At 38.6% G+C, this 14,716-nt stretch overlaps 1 protein-coding gene across 2 annotated transcripts in view; it reads left to right on the forward strand.

Annotated features, from left to right (window-relative positions):
- Positions 1-1,400: 1,400 nt before the first annotated feature.
- The window catches only part of PPFIA1 (PTPRF interacting protein alpha 1), a gene marked incomplete at both ends in the record, with an annotated part of 48,384 nt that continues 35,068 nt past the window's right edge, over positions 1,401-14,716 (forward strand). For both annotated transcript variants that reach the window (XM_080346071.1, XM_080346072.1), the window contains one exon: positions 1,401-1,664. In XM_080346071.1, coding sequence (XP_080202197.1) covers positions 1,401-1,664 — 264 coding nt within the window. The remainder of the gene's footprint in view (positions 1,665-14,716) is intronic.

Below are 14,716 nucleotides of genomic sequence, written 5' to 3' on the forward strand. Positions count from 1 at the left end.
GCTGAGACAGTTTATTTTCACATTCTTCTGTTCTGGGGACTTGGCTGGTTGGCTGAAGCTGCTGCGTTTTACTGGATCTGCTCTTTTCTCGGCAGGTTTATTTGTTTTCATGTGCACGGGGTGTTTCAACTGAATAGACATTGGACTAGAGCTGAATGGATGCTTTGCAATCCAAAAGGTTTTTGGGGGTGACAAAAAACTGCTAAAAAGAGGAAAAGAACTGGTACTGCAGGAAACCAGGGGCCTGTTTTCCAAGCCTTTTTATTTTATTGAGCAAGGTAAATAATGTGGTGGTGTTGAAAATGGAAAGGCTTGTGGTAATCATGCATGAAAATGTTATAAAGCACTTCAGGCTGTTCCAAGTCTTCCAAGGGATTGTGAGGTCCCACTATAAGGCTCAGAATAAGTTTAATTGTTCTTGAAAATGTTCAGATATTTGAAATTTAAGACTGAGAACAAGCTTTGTGGTACCTGAGACGCTGAGAGAACTATTTCTTCTGATTTGCCGTAGGTTTATGATGTTGAGAGAGGCTGGCTGAAGGACTTCAGAAGTCTTAGAGGTTCAGTGAGAGTGTGCAGTAAATATATTAGTGTTTTTTTCTCTCTGCTTTTATAAAACTTGATGCCTCAGCCTGTTGTAAGGATCTGCTAAGGTCTCTTAAAAGTCCTTCCAATTCAACAGTAGAACAGTGTTTACATTTGCATTGGTAATTGTAGACATACTGTGCCTTGAATTATTTTTGCTTACCTTTATTTTTGTTATCCACAGTGGCAGCTGCTACGAATTCATAATGAACTTTTTACTTTTTACCTTCATTTACATGTGCATCTCCTGAATTGGACTGTTTGGATTTACCACTAATTTACATGCATCACGTTTACCATACACTTTCTACAGCCAGCATAAGCTCAAAGTACTGTTTTAGATACTATCTTTGTATGTTTCAAGTGTTGGAAGAAGCAGATAATGATTCTCAAAATATGCAGCGTAATCAGTTACTGGTTTAAGTGTCTGATTTTTGGTAGCATGCTGCGTGCCTTATCTTTGTTGTTTTGTTGGTTTTTTTTAAGATCTCAGCAGCAGTTTAGCCTTAACAAAAAATATGAATCCATTAAAATGAGATCACAGTCTGAATCGTAGCTGTAAAAATCTGGTTTTGCAAGAAGTCACAAGATTCTCATTATGAAGCGATGCCTTGATTAAATTGATTGGATACCTTTTCTCCCGCAGTCTTAATGAAATAGTGGCAAACGCTAAGGTGTTGGCAACTTTTGCTGATGCTATCAATGGGAACGCTAAGTTGCTATGATGGGTAGTATCCAAAGTTCCTTTGCTTATCCTGTTTAGATTTGTTTGACTTAAATTTACAGTCTTTGTTTTGTCTCGATTTTATTTCAAGATGATGTGTGAGGTGATGCCAACCATCAGCGAGGCAGAGATTCCCTCCGGGGGAAACGGAGGCCACGGTTCAGGTTCCCCGCTCCAGTCAGATGCAGATTCCCATTTTGAGCAATTAATGGTTTCCATGTTGGAAGAAAGGGATCGCCTTCTGGAAACACTCAGAGAAACGCAGGAGACGCTGGCGTTGACCCAGGGCAAGCTCCATGAAGTTGGTCACGAGAGAGATTCCTTGCAGAGGCAGCTCAACACTGCACTTCCACAGGTATGGACTCTGTCAAAGGAAGGGATCTTTCAATAATTCTCCTATTCTTTGTGGGTTTTTTTGTTGGCTTTTTGTATATTTAATTGTCTGAAGAGTCAGATTATGTTAGAGGGAGATGAATCTGGCTTAGTACTTATAAGTGTCTGTTGGTGCTTGCTCACGTAGAGAGGGATATAAAAACAGGGCAAGTGGGGAACATCAGCCCAGTTTGCTTTCCCAGTTCCTGCCATTTCTTTCTCTGGCTTAGCTTGAGCATGAAGTCCTATCTATATCCTTTTGTTTAGTAGAACTTGACGGACTTCTCTCACTAGTATTTTTTTAATGTAGGCCTGATACTGTTGCGGAATTTGATATAAAAACTTGAGAAGTTGTGAATACATACAGCCTGAGTTGTCATGGCAATGTAGAAGTCCAGGTGTAGGTTGTGGTGGTTGTTTGTTTGGTTTTGTTTGGTCTTGGTTGTTGTGTTTGTTTTGTTTTTGGGGGGGATATGTTGGGTTTGTTTTGGTCTTGCTAGGAGTTACTAATTATTGACTTCTGGAGGATGCAACATGCCAACATACAGCCTGTTGCGCTAAATGTGTTACATAGCGCAGTTAGGAAAAGGGATTGGTGTCTATGGAACTTCTCATTTTTAAAAATAATACAATGATTAAAAGAATACAACTGGACTTTGAACACCTCGAAAAGCCTTTGGTTGGAGGCAAAGCAGAGGCCGCTTTCAGGTGTCAGTTAACTTGAACTTTCTGGCATGGTGGATTGTCCAAAGTGTGTCACGATGGTGTTAGACTTGCGCACCTTGTTCCAAGAATACTTATTATTTTTATAGTTGCTGTTTATACCTTTTAAAGCGGTAGTTTTAAACCCTCTGTTTGCATGGCTCTCATTATAATGTAATCACTGTTTGACTCTTGGTGTGGTAATTGGTTCTGGCAATTACTCAGGGATAGAAACTAAAAACTAATAGGTGTTAATCCAGTTGTGCTACAATGGTATGATGGAAATGAGAAAGGAGATGTTTCCAACCTTTACTGCTCCTGGTGTTCAATCATGTGCTGCAGGCAAAAATCACTCTTTTTTTTATTATTGTAATAATTGTGGCTTCTCTTTAGCCGCTATTTCAGGTCTGCTGCATTAATGGGTGCCTTTAACCAATTGTATCATCTGTAAACTGTTATACTTGGATTTGTGGCTGAGCTCTAACCTGTGCTGTTCCTCTCTTCCCTTTTCAGTTCTCAGCTTTCCCTCCTAAATCTAGTAAGCTACTTACATGTCAACATTTCTAAAAGATTAATGCAGTTAAGAAAAAACAATTCCCATTTTCAAGAATGTCATAATTGTATGGCTTCATGTGAAATCTGTAAGAAAACAAGTCTCATAGTTCAGTGGTAAGATAAATTTTACTGCGATTTTATAAAAATATACAGCAGAGTGTAGATTTTGGAGATTGCTGTTGAAAAATCCTGTTGGTGCGGTGTGAGAACTATGTTGATTTTATCCTCAGTGGTGCTTAAGATAAATGGTTGTGGAAGGTGACAATTGATGGTGCTTTGAAAAGCCAAAAGTGTTTTATTATTCTGGCTACAATCAGAAATAACGTCTCTATTCTACAAGTTTTTGTTGCTGTTACGGTAAAGCATCAGGTACTTTATAGGTGTAAACATCTGATTAGGTGAAAAGGTTTCTTTTTTTAAAATTCTAATGAGTGTCCACTAGGAAAACTTGGTGGTGAGTGTGATATTTGAAACTATTCAAACTTTTTTGTTAATTGTTTCAAGCTGGGCGTTGTTTTGAGCTACTGTCTCAAATGACCTGTTTAGCTGTGGATTTCAAGGAGCAGCAGAAGCAGGATACCTTTAAATTTGCTGACAAGTGTGTTATTTTTTCAGGAAAAAAGACTTTTTAAAGTTCTTTATCATAGTAGTCATTTTGAATTTAGTAGGAAGAGATGTGAAGGTCAATTAAACTAGTTGTACAAATACCAGTAGAATTGCATGAATTACTAAGTCACAACATAACCAGTGTATTATTCCTCCCTCAGACTTGGTGTGTTGCTTTGTAGTTGATTTTTGGAGTACTTTATCGAGTTCAGTTGTTTGTGTGTAGAGTTTTTCTGTTATATATTTATATATGTTATATATTCTGTTATATATTTAGCTGAATCAGCCAGTTAGACCGTTCTGATGACTGATGGAAACTCCTTTTATAGATGAAAGAATGCCAGATTACTTCTGTACCAAAACTACTCTGTTTGTAGTATGAAGACACTCAATTTCTAATGACATCCCTGTACTTAATTCTTTACATTCATGAGTTTCTGCATATAAGGAAGAGGCTTGTACTGGTGTGCATATAGTTACAAAACGGCAAATTGGTACTTGTTTATTTGCACATCTTGTAGATTGTAAAAGTAAATGCAATTTAGAGTAAGAAGACTTTTGTTGTGGGTATCTAATTCACAGAGAGAAGAGCATTCTAATCTTGTATAGATGTGCTTTATCTGTTACATTTGCACAGAGTAAAACTGACAAGTTTTTCTTGTATGGGCAGCTGGAAATGAAATACAGCAGCATTGTCTTGATAAAATAACTGGATTCTTGGCAATGCCTGTTGTTTTCTGGGAGTTACCTTCTGTTAGAGATTACGCTGATCAAACTGGACTCTGACCTTGGAAGATGAACTTGATGAAATCAAATTGCTGTGCAAGAACTTAAAAAGAAATCTGTTCTTCCTAGAGTTTTTCCCCAGAAAAAGTGAAAATTAACTTTGTACTCCGAGAACTTAGAGAACTGTTATTTTTAATGCAAACACGTTCAATTATGATTTAATTATGGTCAGAAGAAATACTCCTTTCTGTTTCTTTCCACACCCCTATTCTAGAGTGGATTCTACAAAATTCAAGATTAGCGTGCTTGAAATTTGTGAGTTAATCTGTGCAACATACAGGGCGCTACTGCATTTACAAGTTAAACTTGGAAGTTAAAGTATATGAGGTCCAAGTGACAACCAGTTCTTGCTGTTGAGGTGTTGCAGGCTGAGGTTCAATTTGCTGATGGAATTTCATGTAGAAGTTCCTGTAAATGACAACAAGAGGCTTGTTTTGGGGTGGTGAAGACTAGAGTTGAATTTACAGTGACTCTGGTACCTGACACTAATAACACCAAAGTTGATGAATTCACAGCAGCTGTATCGGGATGACAATTTTAACGTGTGTGTTAAGCATTCTATAAGCTGATGTACAAATATGCTTCTTTAATACAGCAATGCTCTCATTTAGGTCCATCTTAATCTTGCACTTCTAATATTTTGGTCTTAAACTTATCAAACTCCTATTCAGAATGTCTGTATTCAGCAGTGTATATAGGGGCAGATGAGAGCTTTGTCAGTGGCGGTGTGTGTCTGTGTATAAATAAGAGCATTTTACTGTAATATGGAGTTAAATGGGGAAAAAACAAAACAAAACACCAAAACCAAGAAAACCCAAAACAACAAAGCAATCCTGCCTATAATTTTGGTTTGGCTTCAGCTTTACTAGGTCACCCATTGTATCTTCATTTCAAGTGAGTTCCCAGCAGGCCATCTTGAGTTGCATTTTATTGTTAGTAAGTATTTTTATGACTGCTGCACACTTTAGTTAAAAATAGTGTGTATCTGTTGGTATTAATGTAAATTTAGCTGTGTCTCTATAGAGTGATCTTCAACAATCTCAGAAATGCTGCTCGATGCCTCACAGCAAATAGTATCTAAACACTTGGTCTGGATACGGGCCTGGTATTGTTTTATTATGATGTACTTAAGAATTTAGTTGCCATTTTAGTAATGGTGTTACTTGGATTTCCTCCAGACAAGTTTTAAGTCATACAGGATGTCATAGATGTAGAAATGAGGCTTTGCATTGTACATAATATGAAGAACAGAGTTGCAGAAAGTACATTAAATAAAGCACTTGCCAAGCTTTGCAGCAGCTGAGATTTGCTTAGATTTCTTTTTACCTGCACTGGTTTAAGTCAGATGGAGATAGGAGTTAATGTTCCAAATTCTTCACTGATCTGATCAATAAACCTCAGCTTTGCTAGCATTTCTTTCTTTGCAAGACATAAAACCAGACAACTTTTGTCTGAGACCTTCAGAATATGAAGTTATCAGAAACCATGCTCTATAATTGGGCCAAAAGAGGAGTAGCTACACTTAAATGTTATAGTGGAGTATGTTGAGGACCAAGTCTAGTGTTTGGTCTTAGTTTCTCATTTATATGTATCTGGGTGAATTTGTTTATTGAAACATCCCACCCTTACCCAGCAGACATCTGCTTGCCTATCATTAACAACTTGCAGTTTATATTGTGCTTTTAATTTAGCTTATCTTGATTATAAATAGACCTTTTAGCTAGATTAAAGTTAGAATTAGTTTTAAAGTTGGGCTTTTTTTTTGTAGTTGAGGGTGAACTTTAGTGCTCTCATGATGTCTCATCAATCCCTTTAATAAAAAGATTTTTATGAAGTCTAAAACTATTGTTTTTGTTTTCCTTGGTTTATTTGTAGGAAGAATGTTTTGGTGACTACACAGAAATGTTTTTGTTTGTTTTTAATAGTCGATGTAGCCCTGAAAGATGAGCTAGTGATTATTTTTTCTTCTGTTGCTGTGCAGAAATGTCTGATAATGGGTTTATTAGTGTTTGCTGTGCTGTAGTCCGACAAACAGGCAGCATAGAAGCTTGAGTGAAAGAGCTATAAGCAAAATAAACTTAAAAAATACATGGTATATTTAGAACCAGGTGAACTTCACAAATATCTATGCGAACTTGTCTGCAGCCTCTTGTACAACAGGTAGTGGTTATTTTGGTGTTCTGAGAATTCTTCACCCGCGAGCCCATCTATTTCTTCTCTATTCTTTCTAAGAGTATAACTAAAAACTACTTTAAGTATGTTTTTTATCAAGACTTCAAGATTTAATGTGGCTACGTAGTTGCAATTTCCATCTAGCTGGTTTTTTTTTAAAAAAAAGGAAATAAAAAGCCTCTTGGATATTTTTGGTTTTGTTTTTAAGAGAAATGTGAATTAAAAATCCAACACTCATCTCCCTATTCACCTTCCACACCTTACAAGTTGTTATTGCTTTAACATCCACTGGCCTGTGACTTTGGTCTCTCCTTTCTTGTATTTATTTAGGTGGGTGTTGGGTTTACTTACTGTACTATTTGATCTTAGAATTAAGAGTACACATTTGATTGAGGTTTTATGTATGTAGATCCCTTACAGTTAACAACATTGTCGGAGAGCTTGAATCCCTGGAGAGAACATTTTACCTGTTGGGTAGTAATTTTGGTTTTTGCTCTTTGTAAGTTAGCACTGCATCCCAGAGCTAAATTAATATACTTCACACTTCATTTTGCTTGTTTTAGTTGTTCTGCTTCAAATGAATATGGTAGAGTCTTCACAGAAGCTGCTTTTAGAAATATAGGCAGCTTATGTCACTTTAAGTCTGTAAGGCTGACTGGTATCTGTTGACATGTATTAAGAAATACATATCATAAGCTCTTGCACGTAGGAATCTCAAGCTACAAATAGTGAGAAGGGGTAAATTGCCTTGTGTGTGTCAGGTCATCTGGGTGCTCCTCACTTTCCAAGTGTATTTTTTTAGGAGCCTGCCTGCGGATTCTCCAAGTGTCAATGGGGAAATGCGTGGCAATTCTTGCCAGGAAAAATGTTTTCCCATTCTTGGGGCTGAGACAAGGATTATTATTTTGCTGTCGAGTGGAGTGAGTTTTTTATTCAACTTGACTTTTTCACAGGAGTACATGAAGAAGGGCTGTTTCTGCATTTTGTAGACTCCAGATAATTGCCTGGTGAGCTGAACCCATATCTTGAGATTCCTCTCCTCGCTCATATATTCAGAATTGGAGCAATGCTGTGGTTACAGTATTTGCTAATGCTCAGTTTCATTCTGATACATTGTTTTCCTTTAGATTCTCTGTAAATTGATGTGAATACTGGGGTTTTGTATGAGCTCTACTGAGCATCAGCTCCTCTTCTGAGCAGCCTGACGAGGCTCTGTGGCCTGTTCCTCGGTGACCAGAGCTGTAACGTTTTTAAGAGGAGCTTTGTTACTTAATCTGCTTTTCTGCTGTTCCACAGCGGCCAACCTCAAACTTTGCCCATGTGAGTGTTTGTGTCTTTTGGATGGCAGTGAAAAGCTTAACGGGAATATAATTGTGGTTGCATCTGAAATATACTATGACTTTTGATGGGTACATATCAATAAGAACAATCAGCGCATCTTTTCCTGTAGTTCATATGGTTACGTTTTCAGAAATAGAAATCCTTAGAAGTAGTATTTTGTTTTAAAACTTCTGTGAAGTGCCCCAAGATTCCTTAATGAAAAGATCCTCATGCTACCAGTATTAGATGTAATCAGGTGTCGTCAGGACAGATCTTAAATGAGGCCCATTGCTTGTTTAAAGGGCCATGTGGAACAAAGCTTGAAAAATTTGTTAGGCACGTCCTCCTAGTTTTGTTGAGAAGAACAACTTCCACTTGGAAAATAAGCAAGTGTTTTCTATTTGTTGCAATAGGAGAATGGGCAGCCTTCGAATAGAATATCTCGTAGAAATGAGTAAAGACTGAGAGTTAATAAACTCTCGTACTCTCAAAAGAAGTGACATTTTTTTCCCATCTCAAATTTGCAGAACAGCACACACTATAAAGATATAGAAATATAGATTGCTGCTTAATTTACATAGTAAAACCAACCAAACAAAAACCCAAACAAAACCAACAAAAACCACCCCAAAAAAACCCCAAAAAAGGCAAAAAACCCCAAAGCCACCTTAACATGTTCATTTTAAAGAAATATTTTTTGTGTTGACCTATACAAAGTTTAGACTGGCTTGATGTATAGTTGAACTGTCTAACTATGAATGTTCATGCAAAGAAAGTACCTTAGTGAAGTGTATTAATCATTATCTTCTCAGCATTGACAACTTCCTGTAATGATAAATGATGTTTATTTTGAATTACTTGAATTATGTGGGATTTTGTCTGCCCAAATCCTTGATCTAATAGCTAAAACTTTCTTTAATGCGGAGAGAGCTCACTCTAATTTTATATTCTTTAAGGTTCTGCTGTGTGTCATATTTAAAGTCCAGACTGACATCTCACACTTGAATCTCTTCTACAAGGATTTCAGGCATGGGCCACCTGTTGTGTTTTAACTTGGAAACCCAGAAATAAAAGAAACTTTGGACCCAAATCAAAGGTCGTTTAAAAATTTCAATGGGATTCTGTGGTTCATAGAGTTACCTGTAGCACTAGAAGTTCTTTACATAATCTCATTATGTGTGTAAAGGAGAGACCAAGGTTGGGACAGCAGGGCATCTATGGAGGGTGGTCGTGGATATATGGGTGAATCTGGTTGGGGTTTTCGCATATTTATGTCTTAGGTAAACGTCTTAAGTTCAGAATATCTCATCAAAGCTCTATTTGCCATATGACATTTGGGTGAATGACTGGAAGTTTAGTTTAGATAATTTCAGGGATGCCTTGGGATACCACAGTGATAGTTCTTATTTTTTTCTTAGTAATATATTCCTCATGCAGTATTATCACCTTTTTGTAGTTCATGGGGAAAAGGCTCGGAAGGTCATAACATTCTTTTAGCTTAGTGTTGAAGAACACAAGGCAGGTGCATCTAGCTATGGATTCCTTTTAGAACATGCAGCTTGATCTTTCAGCGTGTCTTTGGAGGGTGTGGTTCACCAACACCATCTTCCAAAAGCTGAGCCTTTGTCTGAAGAAATCTGGAATTACTTTATTTCATGTAAAGTGGAAATGAAAAGGCTTTTTAGGATTTTAGCCCTCGCTGCCTGTCCGTGCAGGAAAGCAGCTGTCCCTTCCCCTCCTGTAATCTGATTTATGCTGATACTCACGCTGCTGTAACTCTGATCCCCTGTAGTCTTCAGCGACTGCGTAACACTCCTCTGTATTTTGTGCAATGCTTACGAAAGATTAAGTCCTGGGAAGCAGTAGAGGAGCAACGGGCCACGCAAACCTATTTTCTCAACCGGTTGCATCAGCTTTCCCTTGTTTGCAGCCCAGTGTGGAACTGGAGCTTCTCCTCTGCAGACCAGGTTCCTTACCCATCTGTCCTTTGCTTCAGCACTGGGTGCTGGTTACAGCACATTAACAGGTTGTCCTTGTCTCTTCTCTTTTCTTCCCTGCCTTTTAGTGTTCTTCATATCCCTGGTTTTGTTCTGTGGTGTAATGTGCTTCTTGGATTCAGGTAGTTATCAAGTTTGGAACTGTTGATTATGTGGCAGAGAAAAAATTGCTTTGAACATAAAAAAAAACCCACATAAACCAACTCTTTGACACTTAATCTGTGTTGCTGATTGAAGTTTTTCTGTGTTTAAACACCAGGCTTGTCTATTGTAAGACCCGAGCCTGTTTGTTGCATGGGTTTTAGAGGTGCCTTTATTTGTAAAAATCAAGTAACTTTTCCATGGAATGATTCAGTTGCATCTATTCTGAATATTGCAGATTTGGATATATTTCGCTTCAATTAGCCCAGTAAATTCACTTACCATGTAAACTGGGGTGATAGAGTGCAAAGAAAATGAACTGTAAAGAGCCCGTAAGTTGAATTCTCTGCTGAAGGCACGTATGTGTCCTCATTGCGCATTACCTGCTTAAACAAGTTTGAAATTACAAGGCTGAAGTGTTCATCACCTGGCCAAAAAAAAAAGAAGTGTATAATAGGAAAGCAGTGAGGGGGAAGCACATGTTGGCACTTGTTTAATGAGGGTGGCTTGGCCAACCTTATTCAGATATTCCCAAGCACTCCCTTTTAATGCTGCGTGAAAAACGTTCTTTCCAAGGACTGGCCGCAGAACTAAACCTGCCGACGAGGCCGAGACGAAGGAGCAGAACAGGGCAGGGCCTCAGCTGCCTCTTGGGCTTTTTGCAACCAGAAGGGTCTTGTCGCTGAAATAACCACAAGTGATGAATCTTGTCCTGGGTCTATTACTAAAAAAAAGCAAAGTATTTATTAGTTGCGTGAGGATTAATTTTTTTTAAACACAGTATTTATTATGAAGTAATTTTGAATTAATAAAAGTCATAGGAATTTAATATGAATGGTGCTGTTTCTTGTGGGTACAGTATGCTTAGGGTTGATACACAATAAAATACATATTTTTGTTTTCTTGTCCAAGGAAACTGACAATTTAATGTCATAGCTGCTCAGCCTCTAGAATGGGGAAGTCCCAGGAAAAATACTGAACTTGGGACATTTTCTCAGCATATATTGCATTATTTTTACCATTTGGCATTTTTGAGGAGCATCGTATGCTGTGAAATCCTGTGTAAGACGGCAGGAAATCTTGACCAACTTTATATGTGGAGGGGAAAAACTCCAATGAAATCTCTGCAGTGTCGTATTAAAGATGGAGACTGATTCTGTCCCATACCCTGTCAAACTGGTAATGCAAGATTCTTCCTCTTTAATTAAGTACAACTGTATTCTCCTTTTGCCACAGTGGGTATGGGTGTGGGTAGGTTTCTTCACTGACTTGGACTCCAAAAATGGAGATGCCTAAAGCTACAACTAAGAAGTTGTGCTGCTACTTACTGCATTAGTTACTAATCAAAATAGACCAGGCTAGGGGTGCAGGAATGTGGCAATTCATGTTGTGAAACCCTTAGAATTCACTGGTTCAGAGTGTAACTGAGAGGCACTTGTTTTTCTAACATCCCCCAAGTATGGTAAACTTATTTGTGTGTTAAGGTAAGCTGTTCTTCTGGAATATTGCTACGGTATTGGAAAGGATTACTCCAACAGTCTCAGCAGTTACAGTTCTGTACAAAGTAGCCAGACACATCCCAAGCTGAAAAGCCTGTTTCTCAATGATGACTAAAGGTTTCCTGATAGATACTTTAGCTGATCTTGTACATTTTTCCAAGCTGTACAAGCTCGGTATGGTTCCTAACACTTCTGCGCCGTATCTGCCTTTTCAGGGGACATATTCACATACATCCAAGAGCAGCTAAGGTGAAACTCATTGCGTAACCACCACAATGTAAAGATTCCAGCCATGTGATGGAAGGTTTTCTGCCACGGTTGCATATGGATAGATGTTGAGTTTCATGCAAGTCTGAAGAGCATTTCTGTATTTCCCATGCTTGCTGCCGGGCAGCTGTTACTTTACAAATGTTGTAATGGTTCTACTTTTGGGCTTTCTTACTCAGGCTATTCATAACGTTTCATCAGGAGGGACAACATTTGAAGAGTATTTTACAAAGTCAGGAGAAGGAAATAGCTTAAAACTATAAACTAGTGTTTTTAGGTAATGTTCAGGTTGTTCTTTTCTTGCTAATCCTCTGTATGTGCTGTTAAGCTGGAGAGTTCACCCCCCATACTGAGTATTTGGGGAAAGCCTTTAGAAAAAATCAGTAGTTTGGTATAGTTGCTCACTGGTTTGATGTGTAATCTTTGATACACATCTGTGGCTTTAAAAATAGTTGAAAAGCCAGTGTTGTTATAAAAAGGCTGTGTTAAAAATGCCTTGTGTCCACTCTGGGTTCTGTGAAAATATGCCCTGTGTGATCTAACGTGCTTTGAAGCGGCCTCAGATGCTGGCAGTGATTTGTTAGTTTATGAAAAGATTAACTCGGGACATTCTATGATTCTACCTGGAGAAATGATGGATTCTTAATCTTTCAGGGCTTGTTGCCCTATGAGAAGACACTTAGCAAACTGCAAGTTGTTAGACCTGAAAGAAGTAACTGGATGAGATTTTCTCACTTGTTTAAACAACTTAACGTTCTCTTTCCTTTATTTCACAGACCTACAAAGAGATTGATTTAGCACTGAAGAAAATAGGATGCAGCTGTGGCTTAGTTTGGATTTCCAGCACATTGCCAGATATTATTTGTGGCGTATGTGACTTATATTCACTGTGTTGTATGTAGGTCTAATTAACGGTGGAGTTTGGAAGATGCTCAGAGGTAGACATGTGTACCTTGCAGTGCAAAGTACGTTATATATATATAACCCTTTGTGGACAAGGGTTTACAGACATTTCAAACTGTTCTGAACCAGCAACAGGGAGTTTCATTCCAGAGCAATTACATTACGCAACTGTAAACAATTTAAAAACTTAATTGCCCATTTAGGATTGAGCAGTGTTAATGACAAAGCCTAGACAGGTCAATCCAAGACGCACGCTTGAAAGAATACTGTGCTAAAAAAGGGGGCTGGAATGATAAAAACTGACTTGTTTTTCGTGGTAGCCACTGAATGTCAGCAATATGCACTTGGGTGTTTTCATGCAGAGTTACAGTTTTTGCTAGAGAGGAAAATAAAGGTTAAAAAAGGGATGTTTTTTGAGTCAAGGAAAAGACAAACTTCGGAGAGTTGACTCAAAGCGGCATTAAACGTTTTAAAACATCTCAATGCCGCTAGTGGGAAACTGAGCATTGTTTTAATAGTAGATAAATCTGCACCTGGGTTTTAGTAGCGGTCTTTTGGGTTATAAAACATGCATAAGGAGAAATAGGAAAGGAGGTTGATACGTTAATTATATTATAAGCTACAGTATGTTCTCCCTCTGGCTGGTGGTTTAGATCTAGTTGGAAAAAACGCTGCTCCCAGCATGAAAAACCTTCCAATGCTCTGAAATGCAAGAGTTTGACATAACCATATTTTAATATGACTTTAAGTATTTTCTTACTTTTTAAGTTATTGCAATTTTTGAGAACAAAAGATAAACTTATCTCATAGAACTGAATCTCTTAATGCTTGCAATAAGTGTTATGTTTCCAGGTTAGAAAATTGAGGCTGCTTGATACTGGAAATTGATTTCACTAGGTGAAAAGCAAAAGATTTTTCTTCAGACTTCTTCAGCCTTTCCATCTCTCTGACATGTGCTAATGGGAAAGATCCATCTGATTTAGTACAAAGAACGAGCAAAGCACAGCTTGTATGGGTTGGTGTTTCTTGTGGATTTGTTGCTGTTAACATGTGTTCCTGTGTTTTCTTGGGAGGCTGGACTTAATCATTAAAACATGTCAATTCTTTTCAGTTTTAACTCTAAATACCCTTGAATTATTTCATAAATCTGACTGCTAGCTTAAAAAAAAAATTAAATGGGTCTGACTTAATAGGTGCAAAAATTTGCTTGCTACAAACTTTTGGATATATTAGGGATATTGGTCACTATGTGCTACCTTAAACCCCTTTGGATTAAAATGAAGTGGCTGTGAAATATATATAACAAGGGCAAGTGTAGAGTGTTGCATCTGGGTAGGAACAACCCCAGGTTCCAGTATAAGTTGGGGAATGACCTATTAGAGAGCAATGTAGGGGAAAGGGACCTGGGGGTCCTGGTGGACAGGAGGGTGAACGTGAGCCAGCACTGAGCCCTTGTGACCAGGAAGCCAATGGTACCTGGGGTGGGTTAGAAGGGGGGTGGTCAGTAGGTCAGAGAGGTTCTCCTGCCCCTCTGCTCTGCCCTGGGGAGACCACACCTGGAATATTGTGTCCAGTTGTGGCCCCTCAGTTCCAGCAGGACAGGGAACTGCTGGAGAGAGTCCAGCACAGGGCAACAAAGATGCTGAAGGGAGTGGAGCATCTCCCGTGTGAGGAAAGGCTGAGGGAGCTGGGGCTCTGGAGCTGGACAAGAGGACACTGAAGGGTGACCTCATTAGTGTTTACGCTGGCCCAGGCTGCCTGGGGGGTTGTGGAGTCTCCTTCTCTGCAGACATTCCAACCAACACCTTCCTGTGTAACCTCATCTGGGTGTTCCTGCTCCATGGGGGGATTGCACTGGATGAGCTTTCCAGGTCCCTTCCAACCCCTGACGCTGTGTGATTCTGTGAAATACCCTGTTAAGCTTAGATATTTAATTTTTCTTTGATTGCCTTGTGTAAGATTGCATGCTTGTCACTTTCTTGCATTTGGAATAATTGAGGTTTACATGTAATATAAAAAAATGGTGGCATTTATCTCAGATTCCCTCGATTTCTCATCCTGATGGCCTGTACTTTCCCCAGTTGTTC

The sequence above is a fragment of the Nesoenas mayeri genome (assembly GCF_963082525.1).
Source record: "Nesoenas mayeri genome assembly, chromosome: 5".
NCBI classification, from domain to species: domain Eukaryota; kingdom Metazoa; phylum Chordata; class Aves; order Columbiformes; family Columbidae; genus Nesoenas; species Nesoenas mayeri.